Here is a 14,656-nt window from a genome sequence, read left to right on the forward strand (position 1 = left end):
TGCCCCTTGTGCACGTGTGTGCATTTTGAAAAACCAATGACAATAGTAATGAAGTACAGTGGTACCTCGGGTTAAGTACTTAATTCGTTCCGGAGGTCCGTTCTTAACCTGAAACTGTTCTTAACCTGAAGTACCACTTTAGCTAATGGGGCCTCCTGCTGCTGCTGCGCCGCCGGAGCACGATTTCTGTTCTCATCCTGAAGCAAAGTTCTTAACCTGAAGCACTATTTCTGGGTTAACCGAGTCTGCAACCTGAAGCATATGTAATCTGAAGCGTATGTAACCCGAGGTACCACTGTAATTAGAAAACTGAAAAAATCATTCTGATTAGTAAAGGTGATAGGAACAGCTTTTTAAAACTGGCCTTTTGGGGGCACTATTTCAGAGCAATGCTGATAACACTGCCCACAAACAGCTAGTCACATACCTGAATTTGTTTGATTCAATACTAGGTACCTGTTTGGAACACCAACTGGAAGTAAGAAGAACTATGCTACAAGAAACAGATGAACACTAGCAGCAAACATGGGCTGCTGAATTTTTATACGTACACATTCCCTGGATCTGAATGGCACAAAAAACATCTAGGATGCTCAAATACTCAGAAGTTTAGGAATAAATGGCACTGCTAGTGGGATTCATGGCACTCTGCATAGCTCTGGTGTGTCTCTAGACAAGACTATATTCTAGATCATTTATAGTGTTATGAGAATGAATAATGTCAAGAAGGGACTGTTGATTTGAGTGGATTTGTATTAGATATGAGAAGAGGGTGAGCTCAGTCACAGAGCATGAGACTCTTAAGTCTCAGGGTCATGGGTGCAAACTCCATGTTGGGCAAAAAGATTCCTGCATTGCAGGAGGTTGGACTAGATGACCCTCGTGATCCCTTCCAACTCTACAATTTTATGATTCTATGATCAAATGCATTGGATGTAAACACGTCAAAAGTTTCATCTGGTCACTGACTGCCTTGTTTAGGCCCATGGGGACATCTGACTAGAAGGCTTTTTTCAAGTCTTTTTTGTGGGAGGTGGGACCCTCTGAGTGCCAGGGAAGGTCTCTGCAGGTACCTGTGTGCTTGTGGGCACTGTGTTGGTGATCCAATGTATAAACCATCTCAAAAGTATGACATCTAATGCTTTCTATTTTGTCTGAGGCAGCCTTTGCCAATAATTCTGGATAAGCTGCGATATTTTGGTGCTGCAAAAAATAGGACATTGTTTTGTTTTGAATTTTTAAAAAAGCAGCAATGCATTGAGAAAACTGCAGTACAGAGCTGAAAAATATGTTATTCCTGAGCCACCCACCCTGGCTCTCATAAAAGGACAAGATTAACAGTACAACTTGCTGTTACAAAAAAGGAGAAAAAGTTCTGTGGCTATTGTTGCCCTCAAAAAGCATTCCCTTTTCTTTTCCACTTCCTCTGACAACAAACAGCTTTTTGGGGGACTGGTGAAACAAGAACGATTTATTCAACAGTGAATGGTTAGGTATAGCAGAACCACCTTTTCTGTTTTGCTTTCTCTCAGCTAGTGTCTGTAACAGAGACAGCAGGAAGCTCCAGTGTCTTGTTCGCCAGGGAGCAGTGCTGGAAGAGTCAGCATGGAGGTCAGGGGTCAGCAACACAAACCGATCAACAACAACAAAAGCCTCATTCTGCATGGAAGTTAGTTGACTGGAGTCAACTGCTCTGATCACAGCACTGGCCAAAGAACAATGCAAAACGGGTTGTTGTTTTTAATCTGTTTATTGCATTAGCTGCTCTTATCACTTTGTTGTGACGCTGGGTTACCAATGATAAAGTGAAAGGAAATATGGAATGCAGTGCCTTGGGGTCCCCAGCAAGGTCAAAATACTTTCAGCTGTGAAACATGGGAACTAATTGCACATTTTACATGACTTTTCACTTTCTCTGCCACTACACATGGCTCTAGTGCCCAAGCTGGATAATCACCAATTTTCAGATGACATATTTTCTGAACTTTACTTAGAACAAAACCACTGAAGTGCTGAAATGGTGATGCATAGAAATGTCTGGAGTCACATCCTGGAAACAGTTTGATGAGATTTTACACACACACACACACCATTTTAAACTGTGGATAGAATAGAATAGAATAGAATAGAAAACTTTGTAGAGTTGAAAGGGGCCACAAGTGCCACCTAGTCTAAGCCTCTGCAATGCAGGAATCTTGCCCACTGTAGGGCTCAAACCCACGACTGAGATTAAGAGTCTCATGCTCTCCATTTTAATGGAGAGTCTAGATGTTCACCCTGCTGCTATCTTCAGGGAGCCACTAGAATTATGCAGAGCAGGGACTGGCAGCAGCTAAATGCAGATCTATTAGTAGATTGCTGGATAATTTTAAAGTAGTTCAGTTGTGAACAACAAAAAGGGCTCCCTCCACCCTAAATTAAGGTGTTAGATAGCTGATGTATAAATCTACATCTTAATTATCTGTATTGTTGTTGTTTAGTCGTTTAGTCGTATCTGACTCTTTGTGACTCCATGGACCAGAGCATACCAGGCACTCCTGTCTTCCACTGCCTCCCCCAGTTTGGTCAGACTCATGCTGGTAGCTTTGAGAACACTGTCCAACCATCTCGTCCTCTGTCGTCCCCTTCTCCTTGTGCCCTCCATCTTTCCCAACTTCAGGGTCTTTTCCAGGGAGTCTTCTCTTCTCATGAGATGGCCAAAGTATTGGAGCCTCAGCTTCAGGATCTGTCCTTCCAGTGAGCACTCAGGGCTGATTTCCTTCAGAATGGATAGGTTTGATCTTCTTGCAGTCCATGGGACTCTCAAGAGTCTCCTCCAGCACCATAATTCAAAAGCATCAATTCTTCGGCGATAAGCCTGCTTTATGGTCCAGCTCTCACTTCCATACATCACTACTGGGAAAACCATAGCTTTAACTATATGGACCTTGGTTGGCAAGGTGATGTCTCTGCTTTACTACCCATGTCCTAAGACCTAGCAGACATGGCTTCCCACTGTGGGGTAGATCTGTGATATTAGCTGCCTGGCAGTTGTGTCACTGCTGCTTACTAGGAGTGGGAAGGGGGAGAGCAGGGCAGTGCAGATGCATGGGAGGAAACACCGGATTGACTTTGCTGACCTCTCCAACCCCCTCTCTCTGTGAGTACCAATGACAAACCTGCTAGGAAACTAGTGTTGCAGCTCCACTGCCGCTGGACAAGCCATTTCATCCTTCATCTTGCCCATCTGCCATGCTTGCTGGGGCTGATGGGAGTTGTAGTTTAGCGACATCTCAAGGGCCAAAGATTTTCCATACCTGGCCTATTTAATATAACATTCTGCTTCACACCCTGACTCGATCATATTCCTATGGGAAACTCACCAGCTAGGGCATGAAGGAAATAGCTTTCTTCCACAGCAACTGGCAGGAGAAGACCCCTAGAAAGCTGTCACACAAAAGTCTGCCACGTTCTGCGCTTGCAACATCAGAACCTAGTGCTTCAGGATATGAAGGGCTGCTAAAAGATTTAATAGGATCAACAGGGTACACTTGAATGTAACATTTTTCTCTTTGAATGTCTCCTATTCTCCAAGCTTATTAAGGTATGGAAATGCACAGCTAAGGCTTTCAATTAACTCTATCCTTTAGTAACACCATGCAGCTATGATTACTGAATAATATTTAAAACCAGATTAAATTGAATTGCTAATTAGATAACCTCCCCGTTATTACAAAGCTACACTTTCCATTGTGGACCATAGGAGATTCAAGTCAACCCGAAGGAAGACTCCTTCCGTAATTATCTCAAAACACTCCAACATTTGCCAGACTTAATTAATACAAAATGACTTCGCTCTAAATGTATAAAAGCAAGTGAATTGGGCATCCTGAAAGACCAGAATCCATTTTGCTCTATTTATTATTTGGATGTTAAAATACTATAGAAACTTGAGACTGTACTCAAAAATTCATATGGTTGTTATAGAGGATATTTAGGGATGTAGACTGAGAGAGCGCAAGTCTTACTCTTTATAAGTAACTAAATTCTGATTTTCAAGTCTCAAACTTAGGTGAACTCTATGGGAAGCAATTCATTAATGAAATGTATAAGTAATTCCCAGCTGGGGCATACATAGAATCAAACTGGTATTTGGCTAAAAATCACTGGTGAAACAAAATTCCTTATTTCACATGCTTTTGAAAATGCATTGTTTAATCTTTATTTATTTTAAGAACATGGAGCTATACCATACAGGTTACTTGTTCAGGACAACCCGATCAAGTATTACTACTATTTATAAAAATACATTCCCATCATATCCAAGACTGAAAAATATAAATATATAAATATCCCAACACTAGGGCATATACAGATTACTGCCCTATCTATGAAGGATAAAAGTTTCCAGAATAAAAAAGAAATGCTTTTTAACAACTAATTTTAAAAATGGTAACTAATTTTAAAAATGGTGATTTGTGACTAGGTGGTAACATGAAGTTACCCTAGGTGTTGCCTAAACTTTTCAGTTTCACAGCCTCAAAAATGTGTTTCAAGAACCTTCACAATAAAAACAAATATACAGAGCATGAGGAAACTGGAGCTAAACACTTTCACATTCCATTGCTTTCAATGGGAGAGTTCAGAACTCTCTGTCCCAACGTAACTTCAACGTGTACACAAAAACCCATTTTGTGATGTTTACGATATACATATGAAAAGCCACAAATATATAAAATAGATGCAAGAATTTCAATATTCCTAAACAAATATAAACTTCAGGTCAACATGAAAAACATTTCATCAACATTTCTCTGGCCAACACCACAGTTTCTCTTGCTTTCAATCTCATTGTTCACCATTATATGCAGTTTTGCTCCCACAGCAACGCAACCTCATATTTGAGCCTCAATTGTGCATACTGTGACCTTATGTGATCATTACTTAAACAAGTGAAGATTTTGCTAAACTTCTTATGCTTTGAAAAGTCCCTCTTGTTATTGGATAGACAGATACCCAAGGATTTACAGCTGAAACTGGCAGGTGCGCTGCAACAGAGATTTCTCACTTGTGTACTGTACAAAGTGCCTTAACACAGAATTGCTTGCAGGATCATGTGAAGTTGCATATATATATAGTTAGTTGATTATAGTTTATTCGTACAGCTCCAAGCTTACCCTATATCACCTGCAAATTGAAAAGGACACGCTAAGGTCTCTGTGCTGAAATATTTCAATGTATATCCAGTGCCCACAACGTAAATGCTTTGCTCTGCCCTGGAGAAAAGTGAAATCTATATAGAATTTTCAGTAGAATATTCAGGCCACACCCAAAGTTAAGCTCTTTTGAATCCCACTTATTTCAGAATGAGAGAGGTTCAATCTCCCCACTGAGATGCATGGGACTTAAAACTGCTTGCTTCTGGTTGGATTATGCTCAAATGTTTAACTAGCAACTTCATAATACAATATCCTAACCATGCATCTTGTGGACAAGCGATTTATTGCTTGTGGGTGGGGTGGAGATGTGATTCAAGTGATACAATAATGACATCTCTCCAATATGTTTCTTTGTAAGAGAAACCAATTTTGAAGAACCATCTTCTGGGTATTAACGATTGGAGGATATTTTCTTTCATTATTTAGAAAGGCCCCTTCCACATTTCCCACCCTAAGAGACAAATATATATTCAAACAAACATACATCCATTAATTCATATTACATGTTGGCATGTGGTTCCCAATCCCACTCAGCACCTGAGGCTATGTGAGCTTTGGGAAGAGGAAACCGCATCATCTTATCTGCAATGTTTGTGGCCAATACATACAGCTAACCTGGAAGGAAATCAAACATGTTTTGCAGTCTTGAGATTAGCCAAAATGTAAAAAATAAATAAATAAAAATTAGTTTTCATTCAGGACCACACTTGTGGTGGCTTCTTCCGTGTGGCATTATTCATGTTGAGTTCTTGTCCCAAAAGGAAAAGAGGGACATGCACGTGCATGCAGACATATACTTGTATATGCCGTGTGATGTACAGGCCTGTGTCACAGAACCAGGTAATAAAAAGCAACTCTGCTTTTATTTTAAAAAATATGCTGTTGCCAATTGCGGATGAATGAATGTATCCATTTGGACACGACTGGCATAAAATTATTCTAGCAAAACGTGTAGGGGTAGTAAAGAGGCAGGCAGGTCAAATTGTTCTGCTGGGGAACTGTTGTCTGTCCTTGCCAAAATAACCTGGATGTGTCTCTTCAGAAAAGAGGTGAGGCAAGAGAGCATTTCTGTAAGCATCAGGCATTTGGGGAAATTCTGGTCGTCTTCCAGCAGCCAGGTGTATTTCTTTCCAAACTCCATATTCAGCTACTTTTTGGGTTTTTCCAGGATGTTCAGAAATTTCCCTCGAGTCATTTCTCTTGCTGAAATCACAAGAAAGAAAGGGGGAAAAGGCTTAACATAAAACAAGTAGAGCTGGATAATTTACAATATTTAACCCCACTTGTGAAATTCATTTAAAATGGCTTTCTGCTGCCAAGAGGTAGCAAAAAAGATATAAAGTGAAGAAATAAATCTGTGCTGCGGTTCTGAGTTCCTAGCAGTCTGGAATTGCAGGCCAAGCACTGAAAACGTCAAAGCTCAGCTGTAATACTCACAAGCTGTCTCATTTCTTACTACACCCACTTCCTTTATTTCCTCTGCGGCTAGCTTCAGGTTCGCCCTTTCAGTTTTCCTGCTATATCCATCTATGAATAGTATAATCTAGAGCGCTATTGCTCCTCCTCAGGGCATCTCTTCCTGGATGCTATAACCCTTCAGAGATTATGGACCTCTGTCTCCCTCCATTTCAAGATTACTTGTCCCTGGCTGCTTATGATCTTAAACATAAATGAGACAGCACTTCCACTCTCCCTTGGCAGTGATAGTCCCTGGATGCTATAACGTAAATGGAGTTTATATTCCCTCAAAGTAGTTCATCTATGGATGGTGTGTTAAAGTAGAGTTTACAGAGCTGTGCTCTACCCTCTCACGCTGTATTGTCATTCCCTGAGTGCTTAATACAGCAAGGCAAAGTATATATATGCTTCCCTGTGTGTCATCAATCTCTGTGAAAAGCACCACAGAGCTTTTACACAGCTACTTTCCTACAGAAACATTTCTGACTTGGAGTTCCAAGGTTTTAGCTGCAGGTGTCCCAAAGACCAAAATTTCAAAGAGAAAATACACAAACACTTTCCCTTGCATGCTGTCTCCCCATTCTTGAGTAATAAGTAAATTGCCCATTCATTGTGGTGGATAGGTTAAATGCAGACAGAGGGCTAATATACTGCAAAGACTCCTAGGTATCAAAATTCCCTGTGGGATCCTTTACTATGAAGGTCAGACCACCCAGTCTTGAGAGTGGAGGGAAGATTTTGGCTGCAAGGGCAGAACAGGCAACTCCCCACTTATGTGGGGGTTACATTCGGCGCCCATAAGTGAAATGTGTTTAAGTGGGGAGCACCCTGGGGCTCATGGCTTGCAAGGAGACCCTCCCCAGAGCACAAAAAGGATGTCTTCTTCGGGCTCTGAGGGTCTTCTCGCGATCCACCTGCCTCTTCCGGGTGGGGAGTTTCCTGTACTATTGCATCAATTCAATGTGGCATCTTGGGGTTGTGGTGGACAGCTTAGCGAAAACACTGGTTCAATCTATGGCAGCTGTGAAAACTCCATGTCGTAAGACTAAAAATAAAACTGCTAATACTGTAGTGTCATTATACAAATCTAAGCTGCAACCACACTTCGATATTGTGTACAATTTTGTACAAACAGAAGGAAGCACACCTTCAAACACTTGACCGTTAAACTAAGCTACTCGCTAACTTAGATGGCTTTAAAAGGGGCTCAATTGACCAATGGGGTTTGTAAATTCCCTTTCACTTAGAAGCATCTTTACCTACAACTGACGTCAGGTGTAGGGCAGATGATACCTCTGTGGACCAGAGGTTCTCCACTACTGATCTAGAACATGTATATAATAATACCCTTAAGTCGGGTCCAATTCACAGGACTGTAATTAAGGAAGGTGCAGGTTGAGTGAATATTGATTAAAAAATGGCCACGTGATTGTTTTCCCACACCAGAAACCCAACTTTACTGCACCATCCAAATACTTATTAAATGTGCTGAAGTGATGTTGGTGGTGTTGAGGGGTCCTGAAGCAGGCACACAACCACAATGCACACAGAAATAGAAAACATGAAACCATATTCACTCAACCGACATTTAGTTGCAGAAAAACAGTCAACTATATTGAACCTTGCTGTGTAACCTGAAGACTATCATTTCCTATTTCAAATTTTGCCACGATTACACCATATATGTGAAGTTCAGAGACTTAAAAAGTGCAGTGAGACGCTCCAGGAGGGGGGGGCTTTTCTTTTCTAAATTGTATAAAGGGGATAAACCCTAATAACTTAAAAACATCATCACTGGAAGTTTGAGGTTCAAGAAAGTTGAATTAAATCTCATGCCCTGCTCTTGCTCGAGTAATGTCAAACTGCAGCATTATCAACTGATGGAGTGGAAGTTTTCCACAGCCCCAGTCCCATATAGGAGATATACGAATGTGTGACAACTAGGCGCCCCTGAAGAGGGCTGCACCCTATAAATCAGGCTGCGAGCACTGACTAGTTCTGCGCTCCAAGTGAAATTACTGTGAGTTGGGGGCTGCTCCTGAGCACGTGCCCTCCTGTTCGCTTGTCATCGGAGATGTTAACATTTCTGATTAATTCACAGACCTCTCATTTTATTCTTCATTCCTTTATCCTTGCTATCCTGCTCTGCCGCAGCTTAAAGATTCTTACCGACCTGCTACAATAATCACCACCCGGCTTGCCCTCCCCCCCCCACCTGGTGAAATTGTTTAGTGATGCCAACCGCGCTTTTAATTTGCAAGACATCAGACACAGAGGTAATTTATACCAACATCTGTTCATTTCTGACTTCTGAAACAAACTCGCACATGCTGCTACGAAATCCCATTAGGAGCAGGAGACAGCCTTCTGCTATTCTGTATTCCTCTTCTCAATACACACTTAGGAGTCAACTAGGCTTTAAATTTTAAAAGCTATAATACAAAACTAAGGTAAGGTCCTTATAGCCATCAAATAAGCAAGGGCCATCCATATTGTGCAGAGAAGTTTCTGCATTTTGCTACTTTCTTTGGGTGTGCTGATTGTCTAGCAGCTGATCTACCCAGACACGCACTCCTTCCTTCGCAGTATATTGCTGGTAACAAGCAAATTCAGACAGGATAGTGCTCTTTCCCAATATTTTGGGCACTCTTCCCTCTGGGTTGCCCCCTTCCCTGTAGTTTACCCCACTTTGGGAAGGAAACCCAAAAATGTTTCTTATGCTAAATGGTTCTTTTTGTTTAGCGTTGGTCCAGTTCAACATTTCCCCCCACCTCATTAAAAATCTAATTCCAGATATGCTTAGTTTGGTTGAGAAACAAGGAAGAGAAGAAAGTGCAGTCAACATCCTAAATGCAATTGTTGTCAGGGAAACTTACAGTATTAGTTGTCGCTACTGACTACCCATGGGAACGAGGGAAGCCAGTTACGTAGTAGAGGTACGTTTTCAAATAAAACAGATAAACAAAATTATACTAGATTACACTGGAATATTTTTAAAAATATACTTAATCCAAGGGACTTGCCTACTGGAGGTGGGGCATCATACAATTTTTTATCATTCCAGCAAAAAACCAAAGCATGAAAGAGAAGCATGAATTGCCCTATCCAGGCAAAATTTACTCTCTCTATCACTACAATAGAAAACCAACAATGGATACAACTGCAATAGCTCGATTACAAATTAATCTCCTCAGTTAGATGGGGAAGTGGGGGCACTAAAGACCACAGAAAACAACAATTTAGGATGTAATCGGCCTAGGTTACAATAAAGCTGAGTATTTCAACAAATCCGCCCTTTCCTGGGACTACCTAGGAAACAGCCATTGGGTTGCTATAAATAACAGAAGCTCTTGAACCAGGAATTAAATTTTCTGCCTTAGAATAGATGGATCTCAAACCAGGTAGTGGACAGAAGAGGCCGAATCCAAAAACGGAAGCTTAATTTCCCAGTTGCTAAGGAGGGTGGAGCACAGTTTAATATAATCTCCTCTTTGGAACTTCAATCCCTCAATCCTGTATTTAGCCTTGTTGCCTTGGTCTCCCTTCGCACTACAACTGTCCCCAAACTGCCTCCCGCAGTAAATTTTGTGGCTGTTGGTTGAAGCGATTCAGTAGTACAGATTGATTTCTTGCAAGTGAGGAGATGAGGGATTACCAAAAGCAGCCCTGGTTAACAAGATTGGGTGCAGAATCTCCTGCGAGAGCAGCCCACTCTGCCAGCGCTTTGCATCCTTTCACTATGACATATGGGTTTCATTACACAAAGATTTTCCCGATTTTAACTTTGAGGAGATTACATTAGAAACTCAGGGCTATCTTTACATCTGTAGCAATTTAAAGGTTAAGTAACATTTTTAATCAAATGACAAAGACTCATAATGTTTGGCCTTCGGTCCAAAGTGGAAACTGCAGCTAGGATGTTCCTTCCAATGGCAATTTAATTAGAAAAGAACCCTCTGCTGGAGATTGGGGCTCATTGGTCCCCAACATCTCATAAAGGGCATTCTCATGCATATAGTATCTCTGTGCCGCACTGTGTCATAAGCTCTGGATAGCCAGGAAATAATGGAGGATTTACTATGATAAAACCAATGAAACCAGTGACTTACATTTATGTAAGCAGCTATCACTCTGAAGGATCCTTAACGGGAAAGGGGAGATGGCTTGTTTTTGCATAAAGATGCCCAATGTGTTCAGATAGAACAATTTGCATTTCATTAGGACCATAGCTCAGTGGCAGCATAGCTGTTTTGCAGAAGGAAGGTTCTGGGTTCAATCCCTGGTATCCTGAAACCCCAGGAGAGCTGCTGTCAGTTAAGAGTAGACAGCACCGAGCAAGACAGACCAATGGACTAACTTGGTATAAGTTATAGCCTCCTTGATGCAATTAGCAACAATCAACACTGCCAATGCCATTTTATGCACTCTTATACATAGCTCACAGCTGTAACTGAGGGCAGTTCTGTAAAATACTTATAACTTCTCAACTGCTTTTCACTGATGTGCTATGTTCACCATGTTATAAGAAACACGGCTTTGAAAGCAGACTTATATGTAAAATCACTGACCATTAGCATAGAAATTGCATGTTAAGGGACCTTAAGTGAAGAGTTCTGTGTTCATAACAGCCTTGCCCTGTAAGTTTGTTAAGGGCAGAATGAATAGTAGTTGAAACATGCAACTTATGCCAAAGAAACTGAATGCAGACATGGAGATTAAAATATAATTGTGTGGATTGTTTTGCGGTTCTATACAACCTTCCATTCATGGATGGAATGTTGTTTACATATACTGGCTTCACTTCATCATTACAGATCTATAATTTTACTTTCTAGTTCCAGAATACAGTGTTCACATATCAAATATATTGTTTTGTTGTTGCCAGTGCTATTTTTCTAGAAAAAGAGGTTCTGGAACTCATCCTTGTTCTCTTACAATGGCAATGGCATAAGAGGTGCCGGAACTGACTTCCAGAGAGTTCTGGCTGAAACAAAAAAGGCCTGGTTGTTTCTGTTCTAACTATTTATTTGTGCTTTTATCTTGTGAACTTCCCTGAGATCTTTCAGTGAAGAGGGGCATATAAATCAAATAAATAAATGAATAAAAAAAGATGAATTATGAGTCATATCTGGAACATGTTATTCATCACTTCTAAGTGATGAAGAGAAGCTGATTATGCTGGTAATATTTGCTCTACGTATTTCAAATCTTGATCGTGAAATACTGTGACTTAACAATGGGCTGTATCCAAAACTGTCCATGTGCAAGTGGACATTCAACTTGCCTAATGTGATTTTGCCTTCTCTTCCCCCGCTGCATGGATGGATTCGGACTACCTGAAAAGATGTTCAGAATTTCAAAGGAATTTCTCTATTGTAATAGGTTCTCCTTCAGGGATTTTCTCTTTCTGGCCCCTTTACAAGAAAGGAATAAAAACTCTTACGGTACTCAAAGCAGATTGGACCACCATGGGCTTCAGTAGACTGCGTAGGAATAGGCTGTGCTGTTGAACCTAATAAACACAATCAAGGTAAAAGCCAAGAACATAAAACTACCAGTATCAAATTCACTAAGTGCTATTTTGTTTCAACCAACCTAAATATGAAGATGAATGTATTGGGAGCACCTCCCACTTCCAAGAAACTGACAGCAGCCAGCTTGACCTCCTTGACCCATGATCTCCATGACACTAAGTGTAGGGAAAGAGTTACATCTCCTCGCCTTGAAGCCAATAAAACCGCTCTTGATTATAATTTAGATAAGAGCCACTGGATTGAATAATAATGACTGAAACTCCCTTGGCTGTTTCACCTTGAGACGTCCATCACTGGGTTAAACATGATGCTAATTGCATTTGGATTGATTAATTTCTCTCACTCCTGTCTATTCGAATAATGCTTAACAAAATAATCACAGTACCCAGAGCCAAATCTTCTCCGTCAAAGGAATGAAGCCATCAGAACCAGCAGAGATGAAAGAAATGAAGATGACCCGTAATTACTGCTACGGTGATATCATTACCATATTATAGAAAATGAGTGTGGCGAAGGGGGAGAGCGGGGGCTGTGATTATTATTTATTTTTTAATAGAACCTTACATCCCAAGAATGCAGATCTGACATAGTAGAGCATGTAGATATACAGGGTGCGAGGGGAGGGGGTTTCTTATCTATTAAATTGCAAAATGGAGTGATCACCAAACCTTCAGATACATTGCATGCTATGAGGTGGCTACTCCAGTCTTTCATTGCAATAGTTCTTTGTATTTGAATAGCATAGAGATGGGGTGCCTGTCTCCCTAGTGAAGTCTTAGACTCCCACTGCAGAAACAGTACTTAACTGTGACGCTAAAACCATCTTTTTATTTTAAACTTGCTTGTTACTGGTGGCCGTGTTCTGAGGCTCCAAGTGCCAAATCCAGCTGTGATCAAAGGAAAGCTTCTTTTGAAGGGCACAGTTATTCCCAATACACTAATCTAAATCAATAAATGAACTGCTAACTGAATCAGGTTATATATTCATTTCTCAGCAACACTGTAGGATAGCTTTAAATGGTTTATTGCTGTGGCTTCAAATGGCATCAATAGAATACATTGCCTGGAAGAATTTGAATGAGAAAGCAACATTTTCAGCCCGCGTTTTCCTTAAATACCCTCTCATTTGAGAAAACAAAATAGCTTGGCAATTGTATAGAAGCTTCAACCACCTGTGCTCTGCAATTCTAATTGTAGTTTATACAGTTCAGTTCTCCCACTGCTGGTTATGTCTGCCCTGTGGTTTCAGGAAAAGGAGAAAAAGTAGGAACCAAGCAGCTTAAAATATTTATTCTGGCACAAGGCCAGCTGTGTGTGTGAGCACACATACAAGCATCACATGCAAAACCAGCCAATATCAAAGACAAGTAGTTAAATTATGAGGCTAATAAACTATAAAATATTACTTAAAGCTACCAAAAGAGAGCCTCCAGGTATAGCAAAAGACTGAGCAGTCATCACTATAAAGTAATGAGAATTCTATCCCATAAATATATCACATGGTGTCTCATATTACCAATATCCATTCTTTCCATATAATGTTAATCATAATCCTACACTCAGCACATTTACTAATACAAAACCCCCCTGCTTGGGCCCAGTTTTCTTGACTCTGCAGGATTAGTTGAGTCCAATCATAGACATTTTCCTTGGTGGCATCCTTAACCCTGCAGGAATCCCTCCAAATGCTAACCAAAGTTATCAACCCCTTAAAGGTAAAGGTAAAGGTACCCCTGCCCGTACGGGCCAGTCTTGACAGACTCTGGGGTTGTGCGCCCATCTCACTTAAGAGGCCAGGGGCCAGCGCTGTCCGGAGACACTTCCGGGTCACGTGGCCAGCGTGACAAAGCTGCATCTGGCGAGCCAGCGCAGCACACGGAAACGCCGTTTACCTTCCCGACAGTAAGCGGTCCCTATTTATCTACTTGCACCTGGGGGTGCTTTCGAACTGCTAGGTTGGCAGGCGCTGGGACCAAGCAACGGGAGTGCACCCCGCCACGGGGATTCGAACCGCCGACCTTTCGATCGGCAAGCCCTAGGCGCTGAGGCTTTTACCCACAGCACCACCCGCGTCCCTATCAACCCCTTATCAAACTATTAAAGAGGACAAAGTAGATAATCATAGTCTCCACCTCTCACCATGACTGGTTAGAGAAAGAGAAAAAGGTGAGAGAGCTCCCACTGCTGGTTGAAGTATACTGGGATAGTAGGGGACAACTTTAACCTTCCGCAAGTGTTACAAATCTGGCACAAACACCTGATAGGGGGCAGTGGGGATGAGAGTGCTGCCTCTCCTCCCTGTCAAATCCCAATGTGTGGAAGAAGACTTTGTGATACAGGGAGCCATTTTCTTACACGTGGCATGTGAAGGTAAGCAGGATGGTGAGTGGTCTGGAAGCCAAGGCCTATGATTAATGGTTGAAGGAGACGGATATGTTTAGCTTGGAGAAGTGAAGATAAAGCAGA

The 14,656-nt window shown here is 41.3% G+C and overlaps 1 protein-coding gene across 2 annotated transcripts in view; it reads right to left on the reverse strand.

The window, feature by feature from the left end:
• Positions 1-6,042: 6,042 nt before the first annotated feature.
• The window catches only part of LIN52 (lin-52 DREAM MuvB core complex component), a 35,324-nt gene continuing 26,710 nt past the window's right edge, over positions 6,043-14,656 (reverse strand). The window contains exons 6-7 of one of the 2 annotated variants that reach the window (XM_053379706.1): positions 12,100-12,168; positions 6,043-6,401 (exon numbers count right to left, since the gene is read on the reverse strand). In XM_053379706.1, the coding sequence (XP_053235681.1) occupies positions 6,346-6,401; positions 12,100-12,168 (125 nt within the window). In that variant the 3' untranslated portion in view covers positions 6,043-6,345. The remainder of the gene's footprint in view (positions 6,402-12,099; positions 12,169-14,656) is intronic. The other variant, XM_053379716.1, reaches the window with a different exon arrangement.

Source organism: Podarcis raffonei, chromosome 1, assembly GCF_027172205.1.
Source record: "Podarcis raffonei isolate rPodRaf1 chromosome 1, rPodRaf1.pri, whole genome shotgun sequence".
NCBI lineage: Eukaryota > Metazoa > Chordata > Lepidosauria > Squamata > Lacertidae > Podarcis > Podarcis raffonei.